The sequence below is a fragment of the Peromyscus californicus genome, unplaced genomic scaffold (assembly GCF_007827085.1).
Source record: "Peromyscus californicus insignis strain IS unplaced genomic scaffold, ASM782708v3 Scaffold_4__1_contigs__length_199733344, whole genome shotgun sequence".
Lineage (NCBI taxonomy): Eukaryota > Metazoa > Chordata > Mammalia > Rodentia > Cricetidae > Peromyscus > Peromyscus californicus.
In genome coordinates, this window is record NW_026294562.1 from 183,839,860 (window position 1) to 183,867,355 (window position 27,496).

The following is a 27,496-nucleotide window of genomic DNA, read 5'->3' on the forward strand; positions in this document are numbered from 1 at the left end:
AGGTGGGAAGATGCTGGGATGGGTGGAGGGATGCTGGAGGAAAAGGATGCTGGAGGAGAGAGGGATGCCCGGAAGGATGGAGAGAGATACAGGACCAGGAGACAGGCAGAGGTGGAGGCACAAAGGGAAGTCTGACATGCATTAATAGATGGGACGATGCAGGGTAGCAGAGACAGGGCGCGGAAGACACAGAGAGACGGAAAGAGAAAAGGAGGGCGGGAGGATTCGGAGTTCAAGGCCATCCCGGCTATATAGTGCGTTTGAGGACAGCCTGGACTAGGTGAGACGCCCCCACCCCCCGGAAGGAGACAGGGAGGACCAAAACAACCAGATGGGATGAGGGGACCGAGAAGTGCTAAGGAAGATGTAGAGAGAGAGAGGGGACAAAGAAAAACAAGGACTGTCACGGGTCCAGATATTCACAGGAGGAGGTGAAGCTGCTGGGCTTAGATGGGAACAGACTGCAGGCTGCGTGTGTTTGGGGTCAGGCAGAGGATAAAGAAGGCAGAGAAGGGAAGGGCTTCAGGGAATTGTAGAGCAAGTGCGATCTATTTCTCTGTGTCCGAGGTCAACACTCTGTACTCCCGGGGCAAAGCCCACGTTCCCACCATTATCAGAGCTCCATGTCCTGTTATTGTTTTTTTTTTTTTTTTTAAGACAACGCCTAGCCTAGACCTGATTTCAAATTATGTGGTGGAAGATGACCTTGAACTTTTGATCCTCCTGCCTCTCTCTGCCTCTCAAGTGTGGGATTACAGCCCTGGAGAGATGATTCAGCAGTTAAGAGCACTAGGCTGCTTCCGGACGACCCAGGTTTGAGTCTCAGCACTCATATGGCAGTTCACGGCCATATGTAACTCCAATTCCAGGGGACTCGCTACAGGGCACCAAGTACACATGCGGTACACAGACATACTCACAGCCAAACACCCACGCACATAAACAATTTTTTGTTTTGCTTTTTGACACAAAGTTTCTCTGTGTAGCCCTGGCTGTCCTGGAACTCACTACGAAGACCTGACTGGCCTCAAACTCAGAGATCCACCTGCCTCTGCCTCCTGAGTGCTGGAATTAAAGGCGTGTGCTACCACGTCTTGCTCAAATATATAATTTATGTTTATTTATTTTATGTGCATTGATGTTTTGCCTGCATGTATGTCTGTAGGAGGGTGTCAGAAACCCTGGAACTGGAGTTACAGACAGGTGTGAGCTGCCATGTGGGGTGCTGGGAATTGAACCCAGGACCTCTGGAAGAGCAGCAGTGCTCTTAACCACAGAGCCATGTCTCCAGCCCTAATGTTTCATATAGCTAGATGGGTAGGTAGATAGATCCCGATGCAGTCTGTGCTTGTTGTTAAGTCCTGACCTTCACACGGGCCCCAGTATAATCCGAATACTCCAGTGGGGGCACCATAGATCTGCATTCACCATATGGAATCCAGTCTCTATTGGACTTCCGCACAAGCCACAGCCTTCCCTATGTCAGGTTCCCAAAGCTGCTAGACACCCATATGATCTCATAGGGTGCACCCACGAAACTTGATGCGCTCTTGAAATGGCAAGCCTGTTCAGCGACCTTCATTCTAGCAATCTTTACAGAACATCACATCTGAACCACGTAGTGTTCTGAGTGGTAAGGATGTGGCAGAGTGCTAAATCAACAAAACTCCTCAACCTATGGGATTTCCGTGATAGCAGAGAGGGTAGCTGATGAACAGGGCAAAGAAGTTGTTAGCTGTTTTAGACAGTCTTGGTTTGTGCTGAAGACATGACTAAGGGTGAGGAAATGCTTCCTTTCTTAGGATTTTAGTTATGGGCATATGTATGAGCATGTGCATTAGGGTGTCCTTGGAAGTCAGGAGAAGTTGTTGGACCCCCTGGAGCTGCAGTTACAGGCAGTTGTGAAGTGCCCAGAGACTTTTCCAAGTAGTAGCTTTTGTGATAGTAGCTGAATTCCATTACATTTTCCTGCAGTTTGCGGCAGGTGCTGGGAACTGAACTCAGGTCGTGTGTGTGTGTGTGTGTGTGTGTGTGTGTGTGTGTGTGTGTGTGTGTGTGAGAGAGAGAGAGAGAGAGAGAGAGAGAGAGAGAGAGAGAGAGAGAGATATTCTCTGTGTAGCTCTAGCTCTGGCTGTTCTGGAACTCGATTTGTAGACCAGGCTAGCCTTGAACTCACAGAGATCTGCCTGCCTCTGCCTCCCAAGTGATGGGCTTAAAGGCGTGGGCCACCACTGCTCTGCTTATGAACTCTGGTCCCTGAAGAGCAAGCCATTTCTCCTGGGAAGTGTTTCTAGAAATAGGTATGAATTTAGATAGGCTGGCTAGGAAGTAAAGTGAATCATACAGACAAAAGACGGGGAGTCGTCTAGGCAGAGAAAGAGCAAGTGAAGAAGTCCTGAGGCAGGAGTATGCGGGTCATGCCCAATGACACTGAGGAGGCCAGAGTGTTCAGAGGTGAGTGACCAAAGGCAAGGAGGACAGCAAGAAGGCAGCTGTCTAGGGCTTTAGAAACTGGTCATCATATGTCTTTGGTTTATACCTGGTCTTCTGTAACTATTATAAGCTTTCATCTCTTTTAAAAACATAAATTGCATTTTGAAAATTTCATACATGCGTATAATGTATTCTCCCCACATCTGTTCTGTAATTTACTATTTGTGTGTGTGTGTGTGTGTGTGTGTGTGTGTGTGTGTGTGCTCTCGAGCAGATGTGAATATACACATGTGCTTAATTCCTCAGGAGTTGTCTACCTTGTGGTTTTTGTTTGTTTGTTTTTGTTTTTGTTTTTATTTTAAGATCTTTGATTTGTTTGTTTTTTGAGACAGGGTTTCTCTGTGTAGACCAGGCTGGTCTGGAACTCACTCTGTAGACCAGGCTGGTCTTGAACTCAGATATCTGCCCTTATCTGCCTTTAAGTGCTGGGATTAAAGGCATATGCTGCCACCACCTGGATTGATTTTTGATTTAAAACAATTTTTTTTAATGTATGAGTGCTCTATCTGCATGTAAACCTGCACGCTAGAAGAGGGCATCACATCCCATTATAGATGGTTGTGAGCCACTATGTGGTTGCTGGGAATTGAACTCAGGTCTCTGGAAGAGCAGTCAGTGCTCTTAACTGCTGAGGCATCTTTTCAGCACCAACTTGCCAATTAGGTTATACAGGATGGCTAATGCATCCCAGGGATCTTCTGGTTTCCACTTCTCCATCACTGGGACACAAGCATGCACCACCACAGCCACCCTGTGGGTGCCAGAGATCAAACTCTGGTCCTTAAGCATGTGCAGCAAGTATTTTATTTACTAACTGAGCTCTCTCCCTAACCCCATTCTGTTTTCCTTTTCAAAACAGGATCTCATGTAGCCCAGATGGTCTTGAACTTGCTATGTAGCTGGGGCTGACCTTGAACTCCTCTTTGTCTCAAGTACTGTGATTACAGGTATATGCTATTGTTAATTAATAGGACCCCTTTTGCCCTGGAGTGTCTCAGTAGAGATGGCAAAGTTATACGATTACATTCCTTACAGGTTATTGTAAAGTTTTCATAGGATATCTATGTATCATATTGTAACTTTCATAGAATGCACGGGAGCTTTCATCTAGGCTACCATCATGATGTGTGTGTATAATATTAATATATACATATAAATATGCCATATGTACATTTATACTATGTGACAGCATATATCATTATATATACATACATACATACATATATATTATACATAGACCCATACATTCTAGTTCTAATTCCCAGAACCTCTGAATATGTGACCTTATATGCCAAAGGAAACTTTGAAGATGAGATTCCGTTAAGGATTTTTTTTTGGGTGGGGTGGCGAGAGGGTTTTTAAAATCTTTTTTTTTTTTTTTTTTTTTATTAAAATCTTTTTTTTTTTTGGTTTTTCGAGACAGGGTTTCTCTGTGTAGCTTTGCGCCTTTCCTGGAACTCACTTGGTAGCCCAGGCTGGCCTCGAACTCACAGCGATCCGCCTGGCTCTGCCTCCCGAGTGCTGGGATTAAAGGCGTGCGCCACCACCGCCCGGCAGCGAGAGGGTTTTACTAGAAGGCCTTGGTTGGCCTGGGACTTGCTAAATAGATAAGGCTATCCTCAAACTCACAGAAGTCTGACTGCATCCTGAGTGCTGAGTTTAAAGTGTGTGCTACCACACCCCGCTCTTGGTTAAGGATCTTGAGGCAAAGAGAACATCCTGGTGGGTGTGGGTCCCTCATAATCACAAGCTCCTTGTAAGAAGAATGGTGGAGGATGAGAGTCAGGCAAGGAGAGGAAAAGATGCAAGGAGACGAGAAGATGCAAGGAGAGGCCGGAGGGATGTGGCCACAGGTGAATAAATTAGGGTGGTTTCTAGAAGCTGTTAAAAGGATGGAAAACAGCTTTGCACCAGAGGCCTGAAGGGCTCCTGTCCTCACCTTGACTTCAGCTCAGAAATAGTCATTTTAGACTCCTGTCTTTCACAACTGTAATATAAAAATGAGTGTTGTTTTAAGTCATCAAGATATTTGTGAACAGCAGCAGTAAGAGTTCCAGGGAACAGATCTTATCTTCTGGCCCACCAGGGTACCAAGCATGCACATGACGCACGTCCATGCGTGAGTGTGTGTGTGTGTGTGTGTGTGTGTGTGTGTGTGTGTGTGTGTAGTACAAGCCAGGCATGGAGGTGCACACCTTTTTGTAAAGATTTATTTATTCATGTATATGAGTGCTCTGTCTTGCACACCAGGAGGAATCTGATTCTATTACAGATGGTTGTGAGGCACCACGTGGTTACTGGGAGTGAACTCAGGACTGCTGGAACAGCAGCCTGTGCTCTTATCCGATGAGCCATCTCCCCAGCACTCAGGATGCTGAGGCATGTGGATATTTAAGAGTTGGAGGGCAGCCTGATCATGTTGAGCTCCATACCAGCTCAAAACAAAACAAAACAACAAAAAAATCAACCAAGCCCCAAACCAAAACCAAAAAGGGGGGTGGGTGGGCCAGAGAGAGCTCAGTGATGCAGAGTCCTTGTTGTTTTATCGCTCTTGCTAAAGACTCAGGTTCATACTTGGCTCACAACCATCCATACCCCCAGTTCCAGGCAATCCAACTAGGACAAGCATATGGTGCACACACACGCTTGTAGGCAAAACATTCACACACAAATGGTAAATAGATACATCTAAAAAATTAAAAACCACCACCAACAATAACAATAATTTGAGGGGCTGGAGAGATGGCTCAGCAGTCAAGAGTACTTACTCTTCTTGGAGAGGACCTGAGCTTGGTTTCTAGCACCCATAAATGGGTGTCTCAAAACCGCCTGTAACTCCAGCTCCAGGGGATCCTATGTCTCCGGCCTCATAGGAATCTGCATTTTCGTGCATACCCCCCATCTACATAATTAAAAATAATCTTTAAAGGAAATTTCGGAAAAGATGAAAAAAAAATGAGGCGGAGACTGAAGGGGAAAGACGCCTGATGTTGACTGCTTCCCGCACACACCATGCTTAGCCACACAAAGACATAACATACACCACTCACACGAAGAGTGGTCCACACTGAAGCCGGTAATAAACGGGGAAACTGAGGCCGAGAAAGGGGTGAGACTGAGTACTAGGGGCGATATCCCAAGACTCAGTAGAAACTGCTGTTAGAATCAGAAGAGACATACAAACCAGCCTGACCTATAGCAGAGAGGGGGCGTGGCCTGCGTAGGGGCGTGGCCAAACGGGACGGGTAGTGCTGGTCCAGGTACTTAAGAAAGAGGCGGGACTTGACTGGGAGAGGCCGAAAGGCCTAGAACAGAGGCGGGGAATATGGATGTGGGCGGGGTCTATGCCTGGAAGGGGAGGAGTCTGCATTTCCAATGAGGGTCCGGTGTTCTCTAAGGTGCGCAAAGGAGCAAGGGGGCGGGGCTTATAATAAACGCGCGAATGGGAGTGTACGGCAAGTGGGGGGGGGCGGGCCTAGTCGAGAGAGGCGGAGCTAAGTACCGTATCCGCTGAGAAGTGCTGCTTAGAACCGGGCAAAACAGCTTGGCGGGAGGCACTTCCGATTAAGACCGTGCGTATTTCCGGTAAAGATGGCGGCGCCCACCAGAGTCAGGTGCAGGCGAGTCTGTCTCTAGGCGTGGGTGGCGGCTGTAGACCCAGGAAGGTGAGATCAGCCCCACTGGGGCGCCCCTCTTCAAAGACAAGGGAGGGGACTTGTTGCTAAGGAGACTGAGAGAAGGCTTGTTGCCATGGAGGCGGGGCGGTGGAGTTGCTAAGAGACGGGGAAGCACGATGTGGAGCCTGGGGTGTGTGTGTGGGGGGGTGCTCGTTGCCAGGGAGAGTGGGTGGGGCCTGTTGCTAGGGAGGAAGGAGGGGCATCTGGATTTGAGGAAGGGTCCTGTTGGTATGAAGGAAGGAAAGGGGGCTAGGATTAAGGTGGGTGCAGGCAGAATGGTTTGGGATCATGAGGAGGCTCCTAACACTCCCCAAACGCCACCTTCTCAGCAGACCCTCAAGAGTCGACCCGTCGGGTGCCAGAGCTGCCTCAGCGGTGACCATCATCTTCCTCCAACACATTCTCCCTTCATAAAAGGTCCATGGCAGACAAAGGTTCGGGGGGCAGTCGCCTCCCCCTCGCGCTGCCTCCGGCCTCCCAGGGTTGCTCGTCGGGGGGCAGCGGCTCCTCGGCGGGGGGCTCAGGCAACCCCCGGCCTCCCCGGAACCTCCAAGGCCTGCTGCAGATGGCTATTACTGCGGGCTCTCAGGAGCCAGACCCCCCGCCAGAACCCATGAGCGAAGAGGTAAAGTATGAGGACCCCAGGAGCTGTGGTGAGGGGGCCTGGGGATATACGTGTCTTGGGGAAGAGTGGCGTAATGAGCTAGAAGCTGATGCCTCTCTGGGTGGTGAGCGAGAGTCTAAATGTGGCATCATGGTAGACTGAAGGTCAGCTGTGGAGTGTCTGATCACAGCCCTATTCTGGGAGGCAGAATAGTCTCGTGATGAGGGAAAAGAGAAATAAAAAAAACAAAAACAAAAACTAGGGTTCCCTGGAATGAGGCAGACCTGGATTCTGCCTTGTCCCCCCGCAAGTGTGACCTTGGGTATATTATTTAATCTTTCCAGCCCTCGTGTTTTCATTCGTTTTTGAATTGATGGTGATAATAATAGTAATGACAATGTTTCATAAGGCAGTTCTGACGTTCTAGTGTAGACTGGGCTGTACTTAACACACTGTTCAGTTGAGTTTTGCCTGTAGCCAGCCATGACCTTGGTTGGACAAGTCACATCCTTTCTGTGCCTCAGATTTTTTTTTCCCTCTATGCCTCAGATTTTTTTCTTTCTTTCTTTTCTTTATCTTCCTTTCTTTCTTTCTTTTTTTTTTTTTAAATCAGTGCATCTGGAATAGCCATAGTAAAACCTGACAGAGTTTTGTCTTGAAGGTTGATAGGAATTTTACATGTAATTTTTTAGCTGACAGTTACTACACATGGAAACAGTGTAGTAATTCAACGAAGTTATAGAATGATCTGTAATCATTGTGTCATTGAGTCTTTACAGCCCGAGGAGGAAACAGGCACAGAACAATGAGATAGCCTGCCCAAATTTACCTGGGAGGATGATTACAAAGCTTTACAGCCTCTTTCCCTCTTTTCTTTCCTCTTTCAAGATTGAGGCTCATACAGATCAGGCTGGCCAAAATGACCTTGCCCTCCTGATCTTCCTGCCTCCTCCTCCTCCAGAGTCCCGGGATTGCAGGTGTGTGCTGGTCATTTCAGCCCTTGGAAGCTCCCCTCTTGGGACAACGTAGTCTTCTAGTTCTCCTCTGTACACACTAGTCCTTGTTTGTGTCCTTTGTTGATTTCTCCTCATTCTCCGGGCTTCCTATTGTTGTTTTTCTAATTTTCCAGAGGACAGTTAGCAATGGAGCAATGGGTAGAGCCATAGAGCCTTTTTTTTTTTTTTTTTTTTTTTTTTCCCCAAGATGGGGTTTCTCTGTGTAAGAGCCCTAGCTGTACAAGAACTTGCTTATAGACCTGGCTGGCCTCACAGAGATCCGCTGGCCTCTGCCTCCCCAGTGCTGGGCAGGATTAAAGGCGGAGGCCCGACTGGAGAGTCCAGGCTAGAAATGCTGTTCAAGCTCACGTAGTTCTCAGGATCTGTGTCACGATACAGAACTGTCCAGCTCAGAGTGTCAGTAGAGTAAAGATGCAAAGACCTCTCCCCGCACCGGGAGGGCACCTACTCAGTGTTTTACCTGGTTGTGTAGCGATCCTCAAACCTGACCTCTTGTGGGAAACAAGTGCATCTCATGTGCCCCTCCCCAGCTGCTAGTTGTCAGGACAGAACCCTGGCTTCATCCTGACTATCTTCCTCACCTTAGACTGTAGCGTTCAGCCGGTTCTCTTTCCACAGCCTGGGCCGTCTCTCACATTGATGCAGTCGAGGCTGTTCCCGACCTTCCCAGGGCTGGGATTACAGCCGGTTCTCTTTCCACAGCCCAGGCCGTCTCTCACGTTGATACAATCGAGGCTGTTCCCAACCTCCCCAGGGCTGGGATTATAGGTGTATGCCACCACGATCAGCTCCATCACTCTTCTCTTGCATGGACCACTTAGTCTCCTCCTAAGCCTTCTTGTCTCTGTTCTTACACTTCTCAGTCCGTGCTGAGAACTTTTTTTGTAGCTCCACCCACCTCATTCAGAGCAAAATCTGGGTCTTAACAACTGTCTGTACAGCCTAACCTGCTCTTCTCCTGGGGTGTTTCTCTCTCCTCAACTTTTTTCTTCCCTTATTTAACCTTGCTTCAGTTACCTTGGCCTCCTGGTGGTTGCCTCTGCCTTGACTATTCTTCCTAGGATCCACCTGGTTACTCCCTGGCCTGTTGGATTGCTTACACATGCCCCGCCAAGATGACTCCATTTAGTTCTGCAGGCCTCCCTGCACTCCCCCGGTCCTCCACTCTCTTATTCCTACTCCACAACGCTTGTCACGTTGTCATATCATGTCTCACACTACATGTCCTGTTTGTTTTCCTCTGCCTCTCTGTTCACCACCCACACCCCCTGAAAGGCACTCCCCGATTCTTTTCCTTTAACCTGTTTCAGGACTGAGTCCTTAGTACTAGAAAAGAATTTGTGAGTAAAGCTGTATCCTGCTGGTGGTGGTGGCAGCGGCGGCGGAGGTGGTGGTGGTGGTGGTACGGCGCATGCTTTTAATCCCGGCCGTTGGGAGGCCGAGGCAGGAGGACTACTGTGAGTTGGAAGCCAGACTTAACTACAGAATGAGGCCGCTGTGCTTTCCCAGTGTTAGATTAATGTCACTACCTAGGGACTCACTGAGACTTCTGCTTCTCTCCCCACCCTCCTTTCTTCTTCCCTAGAGACGCCAGTGGCTGCAGGAAGCCATGTCGGCTGCCTTCCGGGGCCAGCGAGAGGAGGTGGAGCAGATGAAGAGCTGCCTCCGGGTGCTGTCCCAGCCCGCACCCCCAACTGCTGGTGAAGCTGAGCTGGCCACTGACCAGCAGGAGCGTGAAGGGGCACTGGAGCTGCTGGCAGACCTGTGCGAGAACATGGACAATGCGGCAGGTATCCCCCAGCCCCCACCAGAGTATCCCCCATGCTCTATGGCTCAGCCCTCATCCCTTCTCTCCTGGGTGGCACCACCAGCTCCTCCCAGCCTCTCCCTGCTGTTACCACAGGAGCAAGGCCCTTCTTGCACCCCACCAAGTCTCTGTGGTGGCAGGTTTGTCCTGAGACTGGTCATTTGCCCCCAGTCTGATGGCCATCTACTGCCGCTCTCTAGAGGATGAGAAGGGAGGCATTTGGGGTGGAGCGGTAAAGTGAGGTCACCTTGAGGTACAGCACTGATCAGAGACCCAGCGAGGGTGTATCTTGGGATTATCCATGGTTTGGAAAAAGCATTAGAGTAGTGGTCCTGAGGTGGGATTGTGCTAGCCTGGTCAGAACAGAGTGGAGTCCTGTCAAGGAAGAGTGAGACATGTCGTTCTAGGGTAGGAAATGGCATTGGACAGCCAGGGTCAAGGTGCATTCTGTAGGTCAAAGGCCACATTCTTTTTTTAAATACATACACTTATTTATTCTTATTTTTTTGGTTTTTTTTTTTTGAGACAGTGTTTCTCTGTGTAGCCCTGGCTGTCCTGAAACTCGCTTTGTAGACCAGGCTGACTTCAAACCTGCCTCTGCCTCCCGAGGGTTAGGATTAAAGGCGTGTGCTATGTATTTTTATCGTATGTGTATCACATACGTGTGTGGTGCCCTGGAAGACTGGAAGAGGGCTTCAGACCCCCTGGAACTGGAGTTACAGACGCTGTGACCCACCTCTTTGTGGGTGTTGTCTTCGGCAGGAGCAGGCAGCCAGTGTTCTTAACCACCGAGCCCTTTTCAAGCCCCGCATTCCTTTTGTTATTACTGGTGAGACAGATCCTCGGGCAGTCCAGGCCCCTCAAGCTTGCTGTGTAAGTGGGCTTGGCTTTGAGCTCCTGACTTCCCTTCCTCTACCACCCCGGTGCTGGGACCGCAGGAGTGTGTTCCGAGGGCCCCGAGTTCAGTTCCTGGCGCTCACGTGGTGAAAGGAGAGAATCCACTCCCAGAGGTTTCTTCTGACCTCCAAAATTGTACCATGACATGTGCATGCCCCCCTCCCCAATAAATACGTAAATGTAAAAAAAATCACAAAGCAGAAATAACCATTTCAGGTGTATATAATTCTGTAGCATTCATTTAGTGTTATTTGACTGATTTTTTTTGAGACAGTCTTTCTATAACATCCTAGCTGACCTTGAACTTGTAGCAGCCCTCTTGTTTCTGCCTTGTAAGTGCTGGAATTACAGGCTTGTGCCAGCATGCAGGGCATCTTTCAGAATATTTATGATACTGTGCAACTATCACCTGCCAGGTTTTGTGTGTGATGTAAAGATGGAATTCAGGACCTAAGCATGTCAGGCCAGCACGCTGCTACTGAGCTATATTGCTAGCCCTCCTTTCATTTTGCATTTTGAGACAGGGTCTCACAAAGTTGCCAGGCTGGCCTTGAACTCGCTTTATAACCCACACAGAACTTTTGATCCTCCTGTCTCAGAGGATTATAGGCATGTACCCCCAGTTCCTCCCCATCTGTTTTTTTTGAGACAGTGTTTCTCTGTGTAGCCATGGCTGTCCTGGAACTAACTCTGTAGACCAGGCTGGCTTTGAACTCACAGAACTCACAGAGATCTGCCTTCCTCTGCCCCCCGCCCCCCAGTGCTGGGATTAAAGGACTGCACCACTACTGACCAGCTTGTAACAGTCTTATGTATGCAGACTGGCCTTAAACTTCCTGTGTAGCTGAGAATGACCTAGAACTTGTGGTCTTACTGCCTCCTGAGTGCTGAGGGTACCACTAAGCCTGTTTTCGGAGGTGCTGAGACTCAAACCCAGGGCTTCACGAGTGCTAGGCAAGCACTCTGCCAACTGAGCTACAGCCTTAGCCCTAGACCCGTTTCACTTCCAGCATTTTTCATCATTCCTGAGCGAGTCCCCATGCTCATTAATCAGCCCTTCCTCGCATACTGTTTCTCAATATAGTCCTGTCCTAAGGCATGAGGCCAGCCTGTGAACTGGGGCTTTGACAGTTTTCTCTCCTCCTGTCTAGATTTCTGCCAGCTGTCAGGCATGCACCTGCTGGTGGGCCGATACCTAGAGGCAGGGCCTGCAGGGCTTCGCTGGAGGGCAGCCCAGCTCATCGGCACATGCAGTCAGAATGTTGCAGCCATCCAGGAGCAGGTGTTGGGCCTGGGCGCCCTGCGCAAGCTGCTTCGACTGCTCGATCGGGACTCCTGCGACACGGTACGCGTCAAGGCCCTCTTCGCCATCTCCTGTGAGTGTCCAGGATTGCTGGGGAGGGCCTGGGGCTTGTTGGATCCACAGGGCATAAAGGGTTGGGTGCTCCCTTTGTTCATTGATTCTGTTTTTGTTGGGACTCTGTGAGGTGCCAGAGCCAGAGTAGTGAAGTCAGAGCCAGAGACCAACAATACCTGGGCAGCAGTGGTCAATGACCTTGTGGTCCAGCTTGAGCACCTCACACATGTCAGAATCTTCATTTTCTGCCTTGGGGACCATCCCGCATGCTGTAGGATTATGAGCTGTGTTTGTGGCCTCCACCGGCTGGAGACAAAGGAACATTCCCCAGTTATAACAGCCAGTACTTCTCCAGACAGAGTAGAGTCCCTCAGTGAGTACCTCTACCCTCTATACAGCCTGTGAAGCAGGGAACCAAAGCCTGGACAGAGGAGTGTAGCTTAGACGTGGGTGCCAGCTTGGGAAGAGAGAGAAAACCGGTATCGTGGGGCACTTGTTTAATGCTGGGCTTTGTTTTGTTTTATAAGTGATGTATTTAGTGTATGTGTTTCCTTCCACCATGTGGTCTCCAGGGGTTGAATTCAGGTTGTCAGGTTGATGGCAAATACCTGTATCTGCCGAGCTATGTCACAAGCCCTAGTTTGTTTGTGTGTGATATATATATAAATATATAAATATCTATATAAAATGTGTATATATTATATACATATATATATATATTATATATATATTGAGATAGTATTGCTATGTAGCTTTGACTGGCCTAGAACTCACCATATAGACCAGGCTGGCCTCGAGCTCACAGAAATTTATCTGCCCACAAGTCCCCTCCTGCTTTGACATCTCTGTTGCTTTTTGTGACCTACTGCATTTAATTAGGGTTGTTCTCATGAGCTCCAGTGGGTGCTTATTTGCCTAAGCCAAGGCAACTTACCAGTGATCACAGCACCAAGGAAGATGGTTCCTCCTCCCTCCCCCTCCCCAGCAACCCTGGACTGGAGTTTCTTAGGGAGGGGTGGGGCCTTACGTGTGTCCCTCCTACAGTCACACGCTTCCGAGTCCCCTGTTAGCACCTCTGCAGTGCTGAGACTGCAAATTGAACCACCATGCTTAGTTGACGGGTTCTGGGTGTCGAACCCAGGGCTTTGTGTATGGTAGACAATACTCTGAAGTATGTACCCAGCTCTCTTCCCCCTTTTTTTTTTTTTTTTTTTTTTTTTGGTTTTTCGAGACAGGGTTTCTCTGTGTAGCTTTGCGCCTATCCTGGAACTCACTTGGTAGTCCAGGCTGGCCTCGAACTCACAGAGATCCGCCTGGCTCTGCCTCCCGAGTGCTGGGATTAAAGGCGTGCGCCACCACCGCCCGGCTTCTCTTCCCCTTTTGGTTTTGAGGCAGGATTTTGCTAAGTTTTCCTAGGTTGGCCCTGAACTCACTTTACAGTCCAAACAAGCCTCGAGCTTGCCATCTTCCTGCCTCCACATTCCAAGTTGCTTGGATTATAGTCTATGCCTCCAGGCCTAGCTAAATTCATCCTTTTAGAGTGCACAATGTAGTATTTTTTAGTGTATTTACAAGGCTGTGCACCCCCTTTCAACTCATAACATTTATCACCTCCAGCCGGACTGTGTAGGCATGCAGTAGTCCCTCCCCATATCCCAGAAGTTCAGTGTGTCTGAGGGTTTGCCTGTCCATGACATTTCCTGTAAACAGAACTGGGTGCCCCGTATGGCCTTTTGCTTCTGGAGTCTTTCACTGAGCATAGTGTTCATCCTTGTTGTGGCATGCGTCAGTACTTCATTCCTTTTTATGGCTGAATGACATTCCAGCGCATCGACACAGCACATTTTGTTTATCTGTCCATCTGCCAGTGGGAGTCTGGGTTGTCTCAGTATCTTGGCTGTTCTGCTGCTGTGAGCAGGGGTTGCAAGTCTTGTCTGTTGACCTGTTCCCTTTCTTGGGGTATGTACCTGGGAGTGGGCTTGTGAGGACATATGGGGACTCCCTGTTTATCCCTACAAGGTTGACTGTTTCTTCTTTTTTTTTTTTCCAAGACATGTTTTCTCTGTGTAGCCCTGGCTGTCCTGGAACTAGCTAGCATTGAACTCAGAGGTTCTTCTGCCTCTGCTCCCAGGTGCTGGGACTAAAGGCATGCGCCACCACACCTGGTTCCTTTCCATTTTTGAGACACGATCTCATGTATACCATGTTGGCCTTGAACTTTCTCTGTACCAGAAAATGACGTTGAATTTCTCATTCTCCTGCCTTATCTTTCCAGGGCTCTGGGATTATAGGCATGTACCACCATGCTTGGCTAATGAACCTAGGGCTTCATGAATGCTAGGGAAGCATCCTACCACCAACTACCAACATCCCCAGTCTGACTCTTTGAAATGCGATGTGTAAAGCCAGGCCTAGCGGCCTACACTTGTATGTAATCCCAGGATACAGGAGGATTGCCATGAGTTTGAGACCAAAGAGGGTTACAAGCTAGATTGTGGAGAGGAGGAGAGGGAGCTGGGGAGAGAGAGAGAGAAAGAGGATGTGAGAGGGGCCTCTAACCTCTCCTGCTCTGGTTTCCACGTGGCTTGCTCCCAGCAGAAGGGCGGATGCTGCTGGGCACAGAGGCTGGCGGGAAGAGCAAGGAAGGCTTGGGGAGGACAGGCCTGCAGCGGGGAGGGCGTTTGACTCTAGGTGGGAGGAGGCCTCTGCAGGGCAGCCTTATGAAAGCCCTGCCCAGATCAGGGCCAGGGAGAGACAGACACAGGATAGCCCAGCCCGAGGGTAAGGAACAGGCCTTTGTGCCCCAGTCTGCTATAGCCAGACCTAGAACTGGATGGGGAGGGACTTGCAAAGCTTTCTTCTAATAAGTTTTATTAAGTAAGTTTTATTTCAAGATTTATCACTTGTATTTGTTGTGTGCATGAGTGTTTTGCCTGCATGTGTATGTGTATACTACATGTGTACAGTGCCTGGGGAGGCCAGAGAAGGACATTGTATCTTCTCGAACTCAGATTGCAGGTGGTTTTGAGCTGCCGTGTGGGTACTGGGAACTGGACCTAGGTCGTCTTTGCAAGAACAATAAATGATTTTAGCTGCTGAGCCATCTTTTCAGCCCCTATCTTTCTTTCTTTTTTTTTGTTGTTTGTTTGTTTTTTATTTTTCGAGACAGAGTTTCTCTGTGTTATCTCTGGCTGTCCTGGAACTCACTCTGTAGACCAGGCTGACCTCCAACTCAGGGATCCATCTAATTCTGCCTCCCAAGTGCTGGGATCAAAGGTGTGCGCTGCGCAGCCGCCACCACCCCGCCCCCATCCCTACTCTACTCCTCTTATTTTTTAAATTATTTTTAGTTCTGTGTATGCATGTTTCTGTGTGTAGGAATATTCACTTGAGTGTAGCTGCCCACTGGGGCTAGAAGCATTGGATTCCTTGGGTCTGGAGTTATACATAGTTGGGAGCTATCTGATGGGGTGCTGGGAACCGAACTTGGGTCCTCTGGAAGAGTAGTAAGTGCTCTTAACCACTGGGCCATCTCTCCAGCATGTCTAGTCCCATCCTCTTTTTCAGAAAAACATTAAATAAGGTGAATGTGGTGACTCACACCTATAATTCTGGTAAATGGGAGGCTGAGGCAGGAGGATTTTTGTGAGTTCCAGGACAGCCTGAGGTCTATCTACAGTAAGAATGTGTCTTAAAGCCAGGCCGTGGTGGCGCACGCCTTTAATCCTAGCACTCAGGAGGCAGAGCCAGGGGGATCTCTGTGAGTTCGAGGCCAGCCTGGTCTACAGAGCGAGATCCAGGACAGGCACCAAAACTACACAGAGAAATCCTGTCTCAAAAAACCAAAAACCAAAACAAAACAAAAAACCCACCACCAACAAAAAAGAGTGTGTCTTAAGCACCCCCCACCTCCAGTGAAGACATTCTATAGTATTAAAAATACAGGGTGCTGAGAATGTTGGTACACGTTTGTGATCAACATTTGGGAGCTGATAGGAGGATGCCTGCAAGTTTGAGGTTAGCTTGGGCTGCACTTTGAAGGTTCAAGGCTAATAAGACACAGCTGGGGATGTAGCTCAGTTGGTAGAGTACATCCCTGGCATACAGGCAACCCTGGGCTTGTCCCCAGAACCACCTAAACCAGGTGTGGATGCATGTGCATTCACCTCGGCATTTGGGAGGTGGAGAGGTGGAGTCAGGAGGATTAGGAATTCAAGGTCATCCTTGGGTATATGGTGAGTCCAAAGATAGCCTGGGCTATATGAGATCCTGGGGAGAGAAGGGCAGAGGGAGGTAAGGAGAGTAGAGGAGAAAAGAAAAGGAAAACAAAGCAGACAACCAGGAAGTCTGTAAAAAGTTACATTGCTCACAGTACAGTGTCCCAGACACCTGGCTGCGTTCTTGTGCATGGTACGTGTTTCTGTAGTGAGTGGGAGGCAGGGAGAGAGAGAGAGAGAGAGAGAGACAGAGAGACAGAGACACACACACACAGAGAGAGAGAGAGAGAGAATGAGAGAATGAGAATGTGTGTGGTGTGTTTGGTATGGGTATGTGGTGTGGGTTGTGTATGATGTATGATGTCTGTGGTGTGTATGATACAAGGTGTTTTGTGTGTGTGCATGTAATATGCAGACATGCATGCCGAAGCCTCTCTTTCTCTGCTCATTCGCATGTACCTGGTAACTGACCACCTAGATGGTTCTGCCCAGCACATCTTGGACTGCCTTGGCTGTCTTTCTTCTTCACACAATAGTGACTCTCATCTTTCACCATTTCTGTGGGCCACGGCTCAAGAGCAGCCTACTTAAGTAGTTCTCGCTTTATGAGGCCCTGGTCAGCAGGGCAGTGGACTATGGCAATGATACTGTCTTTGAGCCCACATACATCCTCTGCTGTTGGCTATCTGTCTCCAAGGTGGCCTGCTGCTGAGCGAAGCATTTAGGGGCTGTGGCAAGAAGCCTCAGGTGGCTTGAGTGACCTCAGAGCGTGGTGGGTTCTCCAGATGAAAGGGGGGAGCTACCGTGGACACTGCCATTTCACTCTGAAGCAGAGCTCACATAACCACTTTCAAGTGCACCGAGTGGCGTCTGCCCTGCACTGGGTGGCTTTGTAGTGGTGATGTGTGGCTGCTCTCGAGGGCTCTGTGCTAGGAACCGTCGGGCTTGGTCACGTGGGCTCCTACTCCCCGAGGCAGGGACATTACTGCATTCCTGCCCCTCACTTGTGAGGGCACAGACTCTGCTGCCTTGTCACATCACTTTTGTAAGTGGTTCTTTGTCTCCGCAGAGAAAGGGTTTCAGAAAGACTCGGAGATGGGTCACTTGGAGTCAGGCGAGTGAGGGCCTGGGGTGGGGGAAGGGACAGGGAAGGGCAGGGAGATAGACATGCACCTCTGTTGGCTTGATCTCCGCTGCTGCCCCCCCCCCCCCCATGGGGTTTCTCTGTGGACCTCTTGCTCTGTAGACTAGGCTGGCCTTGAACTCAGAGATCTCTTGCCTGCTGCTTATCAAAAACAAAGCAAAAACAAAACAAAACAAAAACAAACCAGTATTCCTGGGAGAGGGGGCAGTGAGTGCCATCGCACTTATGTGGTGGCAGAGGACAACTGGAGTCAATCCTTTTTTTTTTTAATATTTATTTATTTATTTTTTATGCACATTGGTGTTTTGCCTGTGTAAGGGTGTCAATCAGGTCCCCTGAACTGTAGTTACAGACAATTGTGAGTTGCCATGTAGTGCTGGGAATTGAACCCTGGTCCTCTGGAAGAACAGTCAGAGTTCTTTTTTTTTTTTTTGGTTTTTCGAGACAGGGTTTCTCTGTGTAGCTTTCCGCTGTTCCTGGATCTCACTCTGTAGCCCAGGCTGGCCTCGAACTCACAGAGATCTGCCTGGCTCTGCCTCCCGAGTGCTGGGATTAAAGGCGTGCGCCACCACCGCCCGGCCAGTCAGAGTTCTTAACCACTGCGCCATCTCTCCAGCCTCCCAGTTCTCTTACTCGCCTTCTGAGGGACCAGAGGATTAACCCGAGACCAGCCTGTTTGTGCAGCCGGTGCTTTACCCTCCGAGCCATCTCACTAGTCTCGTCCTCTCTTGTGTATCCCAGGCTGACCTCGAACTTGCTGTGTAGCCAAGGATGGCCGTGTGATCCTCCTGCCTCCACCTCCCAGATACTGGGATTACAAGTATGTGCTATCACATCTGGCTCTGCTTTGGGATTTTTAAGATTATTTTTTTTTTTCTGACTTTTGTATGTGGGCACGTGTGCCATCATTATGGAACCATACTGCCTAGAACCTCTCTGTCCTGCCTGGACATCACGCCCCTGCTCCATAGTTTGACTTTTCCAGAATGCCACTGTCTCAGGGTTTTTAGTGCAGTGAAGAGACACCATGACCACAGCAACAATTTTTTTTTTTTTTTTTTTTGGTTTTTTTCGAGACAGGGTTTCTCTGTGTAGCTTTGGAGCCCGTCCTGGAACTCACTTGTAGACCCGGCTGGCCTCGAACTCACAGAGATCTGCATACCTCTGCCTCCCTAGTGCTGGGATTAAAGGCATGTGCCACCACCACCCGGTTATCCTTATTATTTTAAATTTTTTTTGTTTATTTATCTTATATGTATGGGTGTGTTGTCTGCATGAATGTCTACCACTTTGTGTGCCTGGTGCCAGAGGAGGTTAGAAGAGTTGGGTTGCCTGGGACTGGAGTTACAGATGGCTGTGAACTACCATATGGGCGCTAGTTCTTAAACACAGGTCTCCTGGAAGGGAGAGTAGCTAGTGCTCCTAACCACCGAGCCATCGCTGTAGCCCCTTCTTACTATTTTCAGTTTAAAGGTTTTTCATTACATTTTATTTTATTACGTGTGCACGCGTGCTTGTGTGCGTGCGTGTCCTTGCAAGTGCTACTCCCCATGACTGGAGGTAGAGATAACGTAGGGGAATCAGCTCTGTCCTCCTATGTAGGTCCTGGGAATTAAACTTAGGGCGTCAGGTTTGGCAGCACTTGTCTTTACCTGCTGACCCATTTCACCAGCCCTGTTTCCGGCTCTTTGAGACAGTCTCACTGCACAGTCTTGGCTGGCTTGGTACTGGCTGTTAGGCCAGGGTGGACTTGGACTGACAGCAGTCCTCTCTCTGCCTGAACGCTGAGATTGCAGGTGCTCATTACCACAACCCGTCTTCTGTTAAAACAAAGACACGGGCTGGAGACATCGCTCAGCAGTTAAGAGCACTGGCTGCTCTTCCAGAGGACCCAGGTTCAATTCCCAGCACCCACATGGAGACTCACAACTGTCTATAACACCAGTTCCAGGGCATCCGACACTCTCACACAGACAATACATGCCAGCAAAACACCAGTGCACATAAAATAAATAAATCTTTAAGCAAACAAACAATTAGTTCAAGTGTCCACAGAGGGCAGAAGAGGGCTCCTGGAACTGGAGTTACAGATGGCCCTTAACTGCCATGTGTGCTGGGAACCAAGCCTGGACCCTCGGTAAGAGCCGCCAGTGCTGCTGACTGCAGAGCCAGCCCCAGGCCTTTTCTCTTTAATGACATTTGTAAAGTTCAGGCATGGTAGCACAGCCTGTAATCCCAGCATTTAGGAGGAGAACCATGAGTTCAAGGCCAGTCTACACAGCAGTAAGTCACTCTTTGAACACGGAAACAAAGAAGCTGGAGAGGGTGGCTCAGCAGTTTAAAAACACCAGCAAGCGGCATACTGCTCTTGCAGAGGATCTGAGTTTGGTTCCTGGCATCCAGATCGGCCGCTTGTAACTGCCTATGACCCCAGCTCCAGGGCATCTGACCCCTCTCTTCTGGCCTCTGTGGGCACATGTAGTCACATGCGTATGTGCACACACATACAGCTAAAATATTAAAAAAAAAAAAAGAGTTATCTATTACCTATAATAATTGGAGCACACAGTGGATACAGACCAATTTTTAAGTTTTTTTAAATTTTTTTTATATGTATGTAATATTATGTGTATGGGTGTTTTTCATGTATGTATGCCTGGTGACTGACTCCTGAGGAGGAGGAGGGAGGGCATTGGATTCCCTGGGATTGGAGTTACAGGTGCTTGTGAGCCGCCATGTGGGTTGGGAAGTGAACCTGGGTCGGCTGGGAGAACGGCCGGTGCCGTTAACCACTTAACCACTGAGCCATCTGCCCAGCCCCTGCTTTGGACCACTCGCGAGATGTTTTATGTCTTTTTGTCGTGCCGAGTCTTCAGAAGTACTTGGCATGCATTTTATACTCCGTACATCTCAGTTTAGGTGTAGAATTTCCAATGGTTGTTGTATAGTTTTACTAAAGCCACAGAGTTGTGTCTAATGGAAAATTTTACACCCTTTCTGGGTGTTGGCTTTGTTATTTCAATGAACGTGAAAGGAACAGCCCAGCTCCTTAGTCACACTTGTCATATGCCAGGTACCTAGTGGCCTTGACCTTGCAGTGGCCCCTGTGTGCCCGAGCAGTAAAGGCTTGGAGCTTGTCCAGGAGCTGGCCTTGCTGCTGCCGCATCCCTGGTTGGCTCTTCCCTGCTTGGAGGCTACACAGAGTCCTTATTGCCTTCAGAATAAAGATCATGCATGCTCTGTAGCCTGGCTCTCTTGGCCTTGGTTTGCTTGTCTGTAAAATGGGAACTTAAGCAGTGTGTGGTGGTGCATACCTACAGTCCTTGCACTTTGAAGGTGGAGGCAGTAAGACTAAGAGGAGCTCAGATTGTCTACTCTGTGTGAGGGAGGTGGAGGCCAGGCTGAGACGTATGGAACCTTATCTTTTTATGTATTTATTTATGTATTTATTACATATACAGTGTTCTGTCTGCATGCATGCCTTTATGCCAGAAGAGGGCACCAGATCTCATTACAGATGCTTGTGAACCACCATGTGGGTGCTGGGAATTGAACTCAGGACCTCTGGAAGAACAGCCAGTGCTCTTAACCTTTGAGCCATCTCTCCAGCCCCCTCCCCCAAACCTTATCTTAAGACCTAAATAAGTCCTGGGGAAACAATGCAGTTGGTAAAGTGCTTGCAAGCTTGAGAACCTGAGTTCAGATCTCCAGTATTCATGTAAAAAGCCAAGCATGGAGGCTTGCGGCTGTAATCCCAGAGCTGGGGAGGCACAGATCAGTTGGTCTCTGGAACTCCTTAGCCATCCAGCCTACTCTAACTGGGGAAGCTACAGGTTCAAGGAGAAACCCTGTCTCAAAAAGTAAGGTGGGCAGTGATTCTGGACAGCACCCGGCATGACCTCTGGCCTCCACATGCATGCACACATGTACACACAAGAACACACATACATACATATGGATCATGTACTCAAACAGAAAAAGACCAAAATAAGCGTTGAATGAATGAATGAGCAATAGGTAAAAGGGAACCAAGAGCACCTACCTGTAGGGTACTTGTGAAGAGTAAAAAGTAATAATGCATAAAATGTGGTGTGCTCCTACAGCAGAATATTGCTCTATTGTAGGAAGAAATGTAGGAAGACTTTATAACGTGGATGGACCTTGAAAGCATTTGGTTGAGTGAACAAAGTCAGATCCCATAGGGTCCATATTGTGTGAGTCCATTCCTATGAGGTATCCAGGATGGGTAGATCCATAGGGAGAGAAAGTAGACCCATGGCCGGGGCTGAGAGGGAAGCTGGGAGTGGGTACCAGCATGATGTAAGTGTTCTGGAGCTCAGCGATGGTGATCGTTGCTTAGTGAACATACTGAAAACACTGAGTTATACGAATTAAGAGGGTAAACTCTGTGGGTTATGAAGATGAACTCTATGATGGTGATGGTCACTATTGTGATGTGGTGATGGTGTGATAGTGAGCGTGGTTACAGTACTACTGAATGTGGCAGTAATGGTAGCAGTGATTGTGATGTGGTGATGGTAATAGCAATGGTAGGAGTGGTGCTGGTTGATGGTTTAGTGGTGATTATGTTAGTACTGGTAATGCTGGTTGTGATGGTCATAGTGATATGGTGGTGATGGTAGTTTTGTTAATGGAAATGGCGGTGATGGTCATAGTGATGACGGTGGTGTTGATGGTTTTAGTAATGGTGATGGTAACAGTGATGGTCGTGTTGCTGGTGGTGTTGGTGGTGGTTGTGGTGATGCTGATGGTGATGATAATGATGCTGGTGACATATAATCATATAACGATAGTGCTATAGTGATAATGCTGACGGTGATGGCAGTGATGATGACAGCTGTAAGGATCCGTTCTCTGTCCTCCAGCCAGCTCCCAGATAGCGAGCGGCACAGAGACTTTCATTATGAAGCTCGGCCTGAGCTGTGGCCTGTCCCACTGGCTCTTATAACTTTAATTCACCCATTTATGTTAATCTGTGTTTTGCCTTGTGACTTTTTACCTTATCTCTGTACTGCCGATCCTGCTTCCTCCATGTGTCCTGCTTCTCCTGCATGCCTAGATTCCTCCTCCTCTTCCTTCCTCTCCCCAGAGATCCCGCCTATGCCTCCCGCCTAGCTTTTGGCTGTTCAGCTCTTTATTAAACCAATCAGAAGGAACCTTGGCAAAGACACCTCTTCACAGTGTACAAAAGATTATTCCACCTGGACTACCAAGTGAGTTCCAGGAAAGGCGCAAAGCTACACAGCGAAACCCTGCCTCGAAAAAAACCAAAAAAAAAAAAAAAAAAGATTATTCCACAACAAATAGTGATGGGTGGTGTTGACAGTTGTAATACTTGAGATGGTGTTGGAGGTCATGGTGATAGTGATGGTGGAGGCCATGGGGACTGGGACCTCAGAGCTCTGCCCCTCCCTCCAGGTCTGGTCCGAGAGCAAGAGGCTGGCTTGCTGCAGTTCCTCCGCCTGGATGGGTTCTCTGTGCTGATGCGGGCCATGCAGCAGCAAGTGCAGAAGCTGAAGGTCAAGTCGGCATTCCTGCTGCAGAACCTGCTGGTGGGCCACCCGGAACACAAAGGTGAGGTGGCTGAAGGGGACATGTCGGGGACATGGGGTGGCGTGGAGCCTTCGCCCTGACTCCCACAGCTCTTCCCCCAGGAACCCTTTGCTCTATGGGGATGGTGCAGCAGCTGGTGGCCCTTGTGAGGACAGAACACAGCCCTTTCCATGAGCACGTGCTTGGAGCCCTGTGCAGGTGTGTTGGGGCCCCAGGAGGAGGGGGCCTTGCATGGAGTCCCCACTAGCCTGCTCCTACGCTGGGATCCTATACTGGAATTATTCCTGTGGGAGATGAAGAGTATAGGCCAGAGAGGAGCAGGGATCACACAATGCTTTTCCTCACAATCCTTGGGAGGAAGACTTCCTTCTTATGGTTCCCACAGGGTGAACGAATTTTCCTTTTCTTTTTTTAAGATTATATGCATGGGTGCTATCTGAATGTACGCTTTTGTACCAGAAGAGGGCATCAGATCCCACTAGAGGTGGTTGTGAGCCACCATGTGGTTGCTGGGAATTGAACTCAGGACCTCTGGAAGAGCAGCCAGTGCTCTTCACTGATGAGCCATCTCTCCAGCCCCCTGTTCTTTTTTCATCCTGCAGACCTTGAAGGGTCACATGTGGCCCAGGGTTGCTGTGAATGCTCCCAATATAGAATTGTAAATGTACTGAAAACACTGTAAGATTTCTTAAAATAACTCAATTGTACCATTCTCCAGCGTGAGCTTTGTAGATGACAACATTATGTCACAGTGTCATTCGGTTGGGCACACCTGGACCATGATGGAGCCAGCACAGACATCATGGCAGTCACCATCTAAACTTTGTATTCAGCACAGTGATGTGTAGCAGTGGGAGAGCAGTTTCACAGATGGGGAGCCAGGGCCCACTATAGGGCCATGGCATACCTTGGCTCCCACAGGAGCAGTGGGGGGCGGGGGGGCGGGTGGAGCTGGGCTGTGGTCTTCATTGTAGACGGGGTCCTAAGGTCTGCTCTCATGTCCCCTGTAGCCTTGTGACAGACTTTCCCCAGGGTGTGCGTGAATGCCGGGAGCCTGAGCTGGGCCTGGAGGAGCTGCTCCGACACCGCTGCCAGCTGCTGCAGAAGCATGAGGAGTACCAGGTAGAAGGGGTGGGGGGGGTCCTGTGCCGCCCTGTGGCCTGCAGGCGCAGCCTGCCCTGCCTTCTCTCACTGTCGCGTTTTCTCCTGGAGCAAACACTGTGGGCTGCATGCTGTGTCAGTCGGGAAGTGGGAACTATTTTATAAACTGTTAAAAATGATAAACTGATGAGTTATTATGTACGACAGAAGTGATAAACATCCTTAAATATCTAATTAAATAGGCGAATAAATTAAGTAGATAAAAATAGCTAGCTCAGTCAGGCGGTGGTGGCGCACGCCTTTAACCCCAGCACTCAGGAGGCAGGGGCAGGCGGATCTCTGTGAGTTCGAGGCCAGCCTGGGCTACAAAGAAAGTTGGAAGACATCCAGGGCTACACAGAGAAACCCTGTCTCGAAAAACAAAAAAGCAAAAAAAAAAAGGGTTTTTTTAAGTTATATGTTCGTGTTTATGTGTTTGTGGGGTACCTTGGAAGCCAGTGGAAGGCATTGGAACCCCTGGAGCTGAAATTACAGTTGGTTCTGAGCTGCCTGATGTGGGTGCTGGGACCGTGAGTCCAGGGCCTCTGCAAGAGCAAGTCAAGTGCTCTTAACCACGGAGCCATCTCTCCGGCCTCGGCTATTTGTTCTTTACCTTCCGTGTGTGTGCCATGGCACTTGTGTGGGGGTCACAGGACAACTTTCCGCCGTGTGCGTCCTGGGGCTCAAAGTCGGGTTGTCAGGCTGACAGCGGGCACTTGTGCGTCTGCGACACCTTGCCAGCCTTGACCATTCGTTTTGTGACGTCCCACTGCTTCAGTGCTGCCACTCTGGACAAAGCTAGGCATAGCAGATGTGCCCCGGCGATGTCCCTGCGTCTGTGCTCTGTGGACTCACCTGGTGTTTACACAGGGATGTTGGTAAGGAGAGGCAGGACACCCGTCCTGATCTCATCCCGGGAACTGTGACCTCGGAGCACGGGAAGCTGCGGCCCAGCCTGGCCTGGTGTCGGGGAGAATGTGGGGGGCCTACATGCTACATTTGTACTTATCTCCCAGGAGACCCTGAGCTGAATGACCCCAGGGCCCACCTTCGAGGTGCCCACCACCAGGGGGACAGACCAACACTTACTATTATTATTTTTGAAAATTCTCAAAACATAAAGACAAGGCTGGATATTTGCTCCTCAGTAATAAAAACAAGGTAGCACTGAGGCAGAGGCAGGCAGATCCCTGTGGGTGGAGGCCAGCATTCCAGGCCTGGTGTATATAGAGCATTCCAGGCCTGGTGTATATAGAGCATTCCAGGCCTGGTGTGTATAGAGCATTCCAGGCCTGGTGTGTATAGAGCATTCCAGGCCTGGTGTGTATAGAGCATTCCAGGCCTGGTGTGTATAGAGCATTCCAGGCCTGGTGTGTATAGAGCATTCCAGGCCTGGTGTGTATAGAGCATTCCAGGCCTGGTGTGTATAGAGCATTCCAGGCCTGGTGCGGGATGAGAGGCGTGCACCACTGTACCCAGCAGGGGAGTTTGATTCCTGGTGTTGGAGGTTCTCTCTTTCATTTCAGCTCTATTGTGAGGAGTGTGGATGGCTTCATGGCCTCATTGATTTAACTGCCTCTTATTTATTTTTTTAGGTAGGTTCTCACTGTGTTAGCTCAAAGTGCTCTCAAACTTGAAATCCTGAGGTAGCTGTCTCTTTTTTTTTTTTTTTTTGGTTTTTCGAGACAGGGTTTCTCTGTGTAGCTTTGCGCCTGGAACTCGCTTTGTAGACCAGGCTGGCCTCGAACTCACAGAGATCCGCCTGGCTCTGCCTCGCGAGTGCTGGGATTAAAGGTGTGCGCCACCACCGCCTGCTGGTAGCTGTCTCTTAAAGGAGGTGTGGGGTGTCCCCAGTTGCTCACCACTACAAACACTGCTAGAAGAACAGGCTTTTGAGGCAGGGAACAGCTCAGATCCCAGGTACACACAATCCCAGCACTCAGGAGCCAGAGAGAGAAGATTCCTTGGGGCTCAGGTGTAGCCAGTCCAGTAGAATCAGTGAATTCCAGGTTCAGTGAGAAACTGTGTCTCAAAAAAATATGGATGGTGGGCTGGAGAGATGGCTCAGTGGTTAAGAGCACTGGCTGTTCTTCCAGAGGTCCCGAGTTCAATTTCCAGCACCCATACTCAAAACCATCTACAATGAGATCTGGTGCCCTCTTCTGGCCTGCAGGCATACATGCAGACAGAATACTGTATACATGATAAATAAATACATCTTAAAAAAATTAAAGGTGGCACACACTTTGAGTCCTAGCACTGGGGAGGCAGAAGGAGGTTGATCTCTGTGAGTCTGAGGCCAACTTGGTCTGCAGAGTGAGTTCCAGGCCAGCCCAGGGCTACACTGTGAGACCTTGCCTCCAAAAGAAAAGATAAGGAGATGGAGAGCAGGTGAGAAAGATGCTTGTTGTTAACCTCTGGTGTCCACACCCATGTGTCTACACATTCACTCATACCTGCACACATATGTGCACACAAACAAGGTAGATGGCTTCTGAGAACTTCCCATACATGCAGGCACATGAGTGTACACATACTGACATAAAACACTTTCACACCTCCCATAAAAATACAGCTTAAACAGTTTTTACATTCATCTGTTTATTATGTGTGTGGGCGGCACGTATGTGCCATGGAGGTACAGGACAATTTGTGGGAGTCAGTTTTTTGTTTTTTTGGTTTTTTTTTAATTTTTAAAATTTATTTATTTTTTTAATTACACTCATGATATTCATTAATTACACTCATGATATTAATTACATTTGTGGTATTCATTGATTACATTCACAGTATTCATTCAATAATTATATTTATGATATTAATTACATTAATTGTATTGATTTATTACATTCATGATATTATGTCCTGATCCTCCTATCCATTTGTGGGGTTTTTCCATCACACAAAAGAGAGATTCTGTACTTAGTAAATGGGAGTCAGTTCTTAACTTCCACAACATGAGTAGTAGAGATTGAACTCATCCTCAGGCTTGGTGGCCAGCGCCTTTACCTGAGGTGGATATATGAGAACCACAGGGCTGATTCGAGGACAGACCAGTTTGGAAGGCCCCAGGCTCTCTCTTCCAAAGCTTAGAAAACCCTGAGGAGGGCAAGTGCGCGTGATCTGAGCAGTAGTTCAGTGGCTACTGGAGTGGCCAGGAGTAGAGAGGGTTGTCCCGGCTGCTGAATCTGCAGGAGGCAGGTCTGCCCCTGTGCTCAGGATTTCTCTCTTCCCCTGATCCAGGAGGAGCTGGAGTTCTGTGAAAAGCTGTTACAGACCTGTTTCTCCAGCCCTACGGACGACAGCATGGATCGATGAGACCGGGTGGCTTCTTGCATTCTCTCCGTGGGAACCCCAGGCCTCCTGCCTCCCTCCTTACCAGGCGCCCTCTCCCAAGGGATTGCCAGGCCTTGTTCTGGCCTGGGCCTGGGCCTGCCAGCCCGTCTCTGAGCAGCCCCCTGGAGGGGCTGCCGAGAAAGGTGCTGGCCCCTTGGAGCCCCTCCCTTGCTTTGTTCCTTTCTTCTCATGTCCACACTGCTCTTCCAATAAAAGCATTTCTCCCGTCCCCTT

At 49.0% G+C, this 27,496-nt stretch overlaps 1 protein-coding gene across 7 annotated transcripts; it reads left to right on the forward strand.

Moving 5' to 3' along the window:
- Positions 1-60: 60 nt before the first annotated feature.
- Hspbp1 (HSPA (Hsp70) binding protein 1) lies at positions 61-27,496 on the forward strand. 7 transcript variants are annotated; one of them, XM_052712028.1, is made up of 9 exons: positions 61-280; positions 3,353-3,440; positions 6,500-6,795; positions 9,376-9,580; positions 11,646-11,870; positions 22,652-22,807; positions 22,888-22,984; positions 23,797-23,908; positions 27,170-27,496. In XM_052712028.1, the coding sequence occupies exons 3-9, from the start codon at positions 6,592-6,594 to the stop codon at positions 27,242-27,244; spliced, it is 1,074 nt and encodes a 357-aa protein (XP_052567988.1). In that variant the 5' UTR covers positions 61-280; positions 3,353-3,440; positions 6,500-6,591; the 3' UTR covers positions 27,245-27,496. The 7 variants fall into 7 exon arrangements, with proteins under 7 accessions (XP_052567988.1, XP_052567986.1, XP_052567989.1 ...); XM_052712026.1 differs by lacking the exon at positions 3,353-3,440; XM_052712029.1 differs by lacking the exon at positions 3,353-3,440 and having other exon boundaries at positions 6,503-6,795.

Bases quoted from the DNA above. Each gene is read 5' to 3' on its own strand.
- Hspbp1 (XM_052712028.1), top strand. From the start codon at position 6,592: ATGGCAGACAAAGGTTCGGGGGGCAGTCGCCTCCCCCTCGCGCTGCCT. The intron at 9,581-11,645 runs GTATCCCCCAGC...CCTCCTGTCTAG, and splicing joins GAACATGGACAATGCGGCAG to ATTTCTGCCAGCTGTCAGGC. The intron at 23,909-27,169 runs GTAGAAGGGGTG...CCCCTGATCCAG, and splicing joins AGAAGCATGAGGAGTACCAG to GAGGAGCTGGAGTTCTGTGA.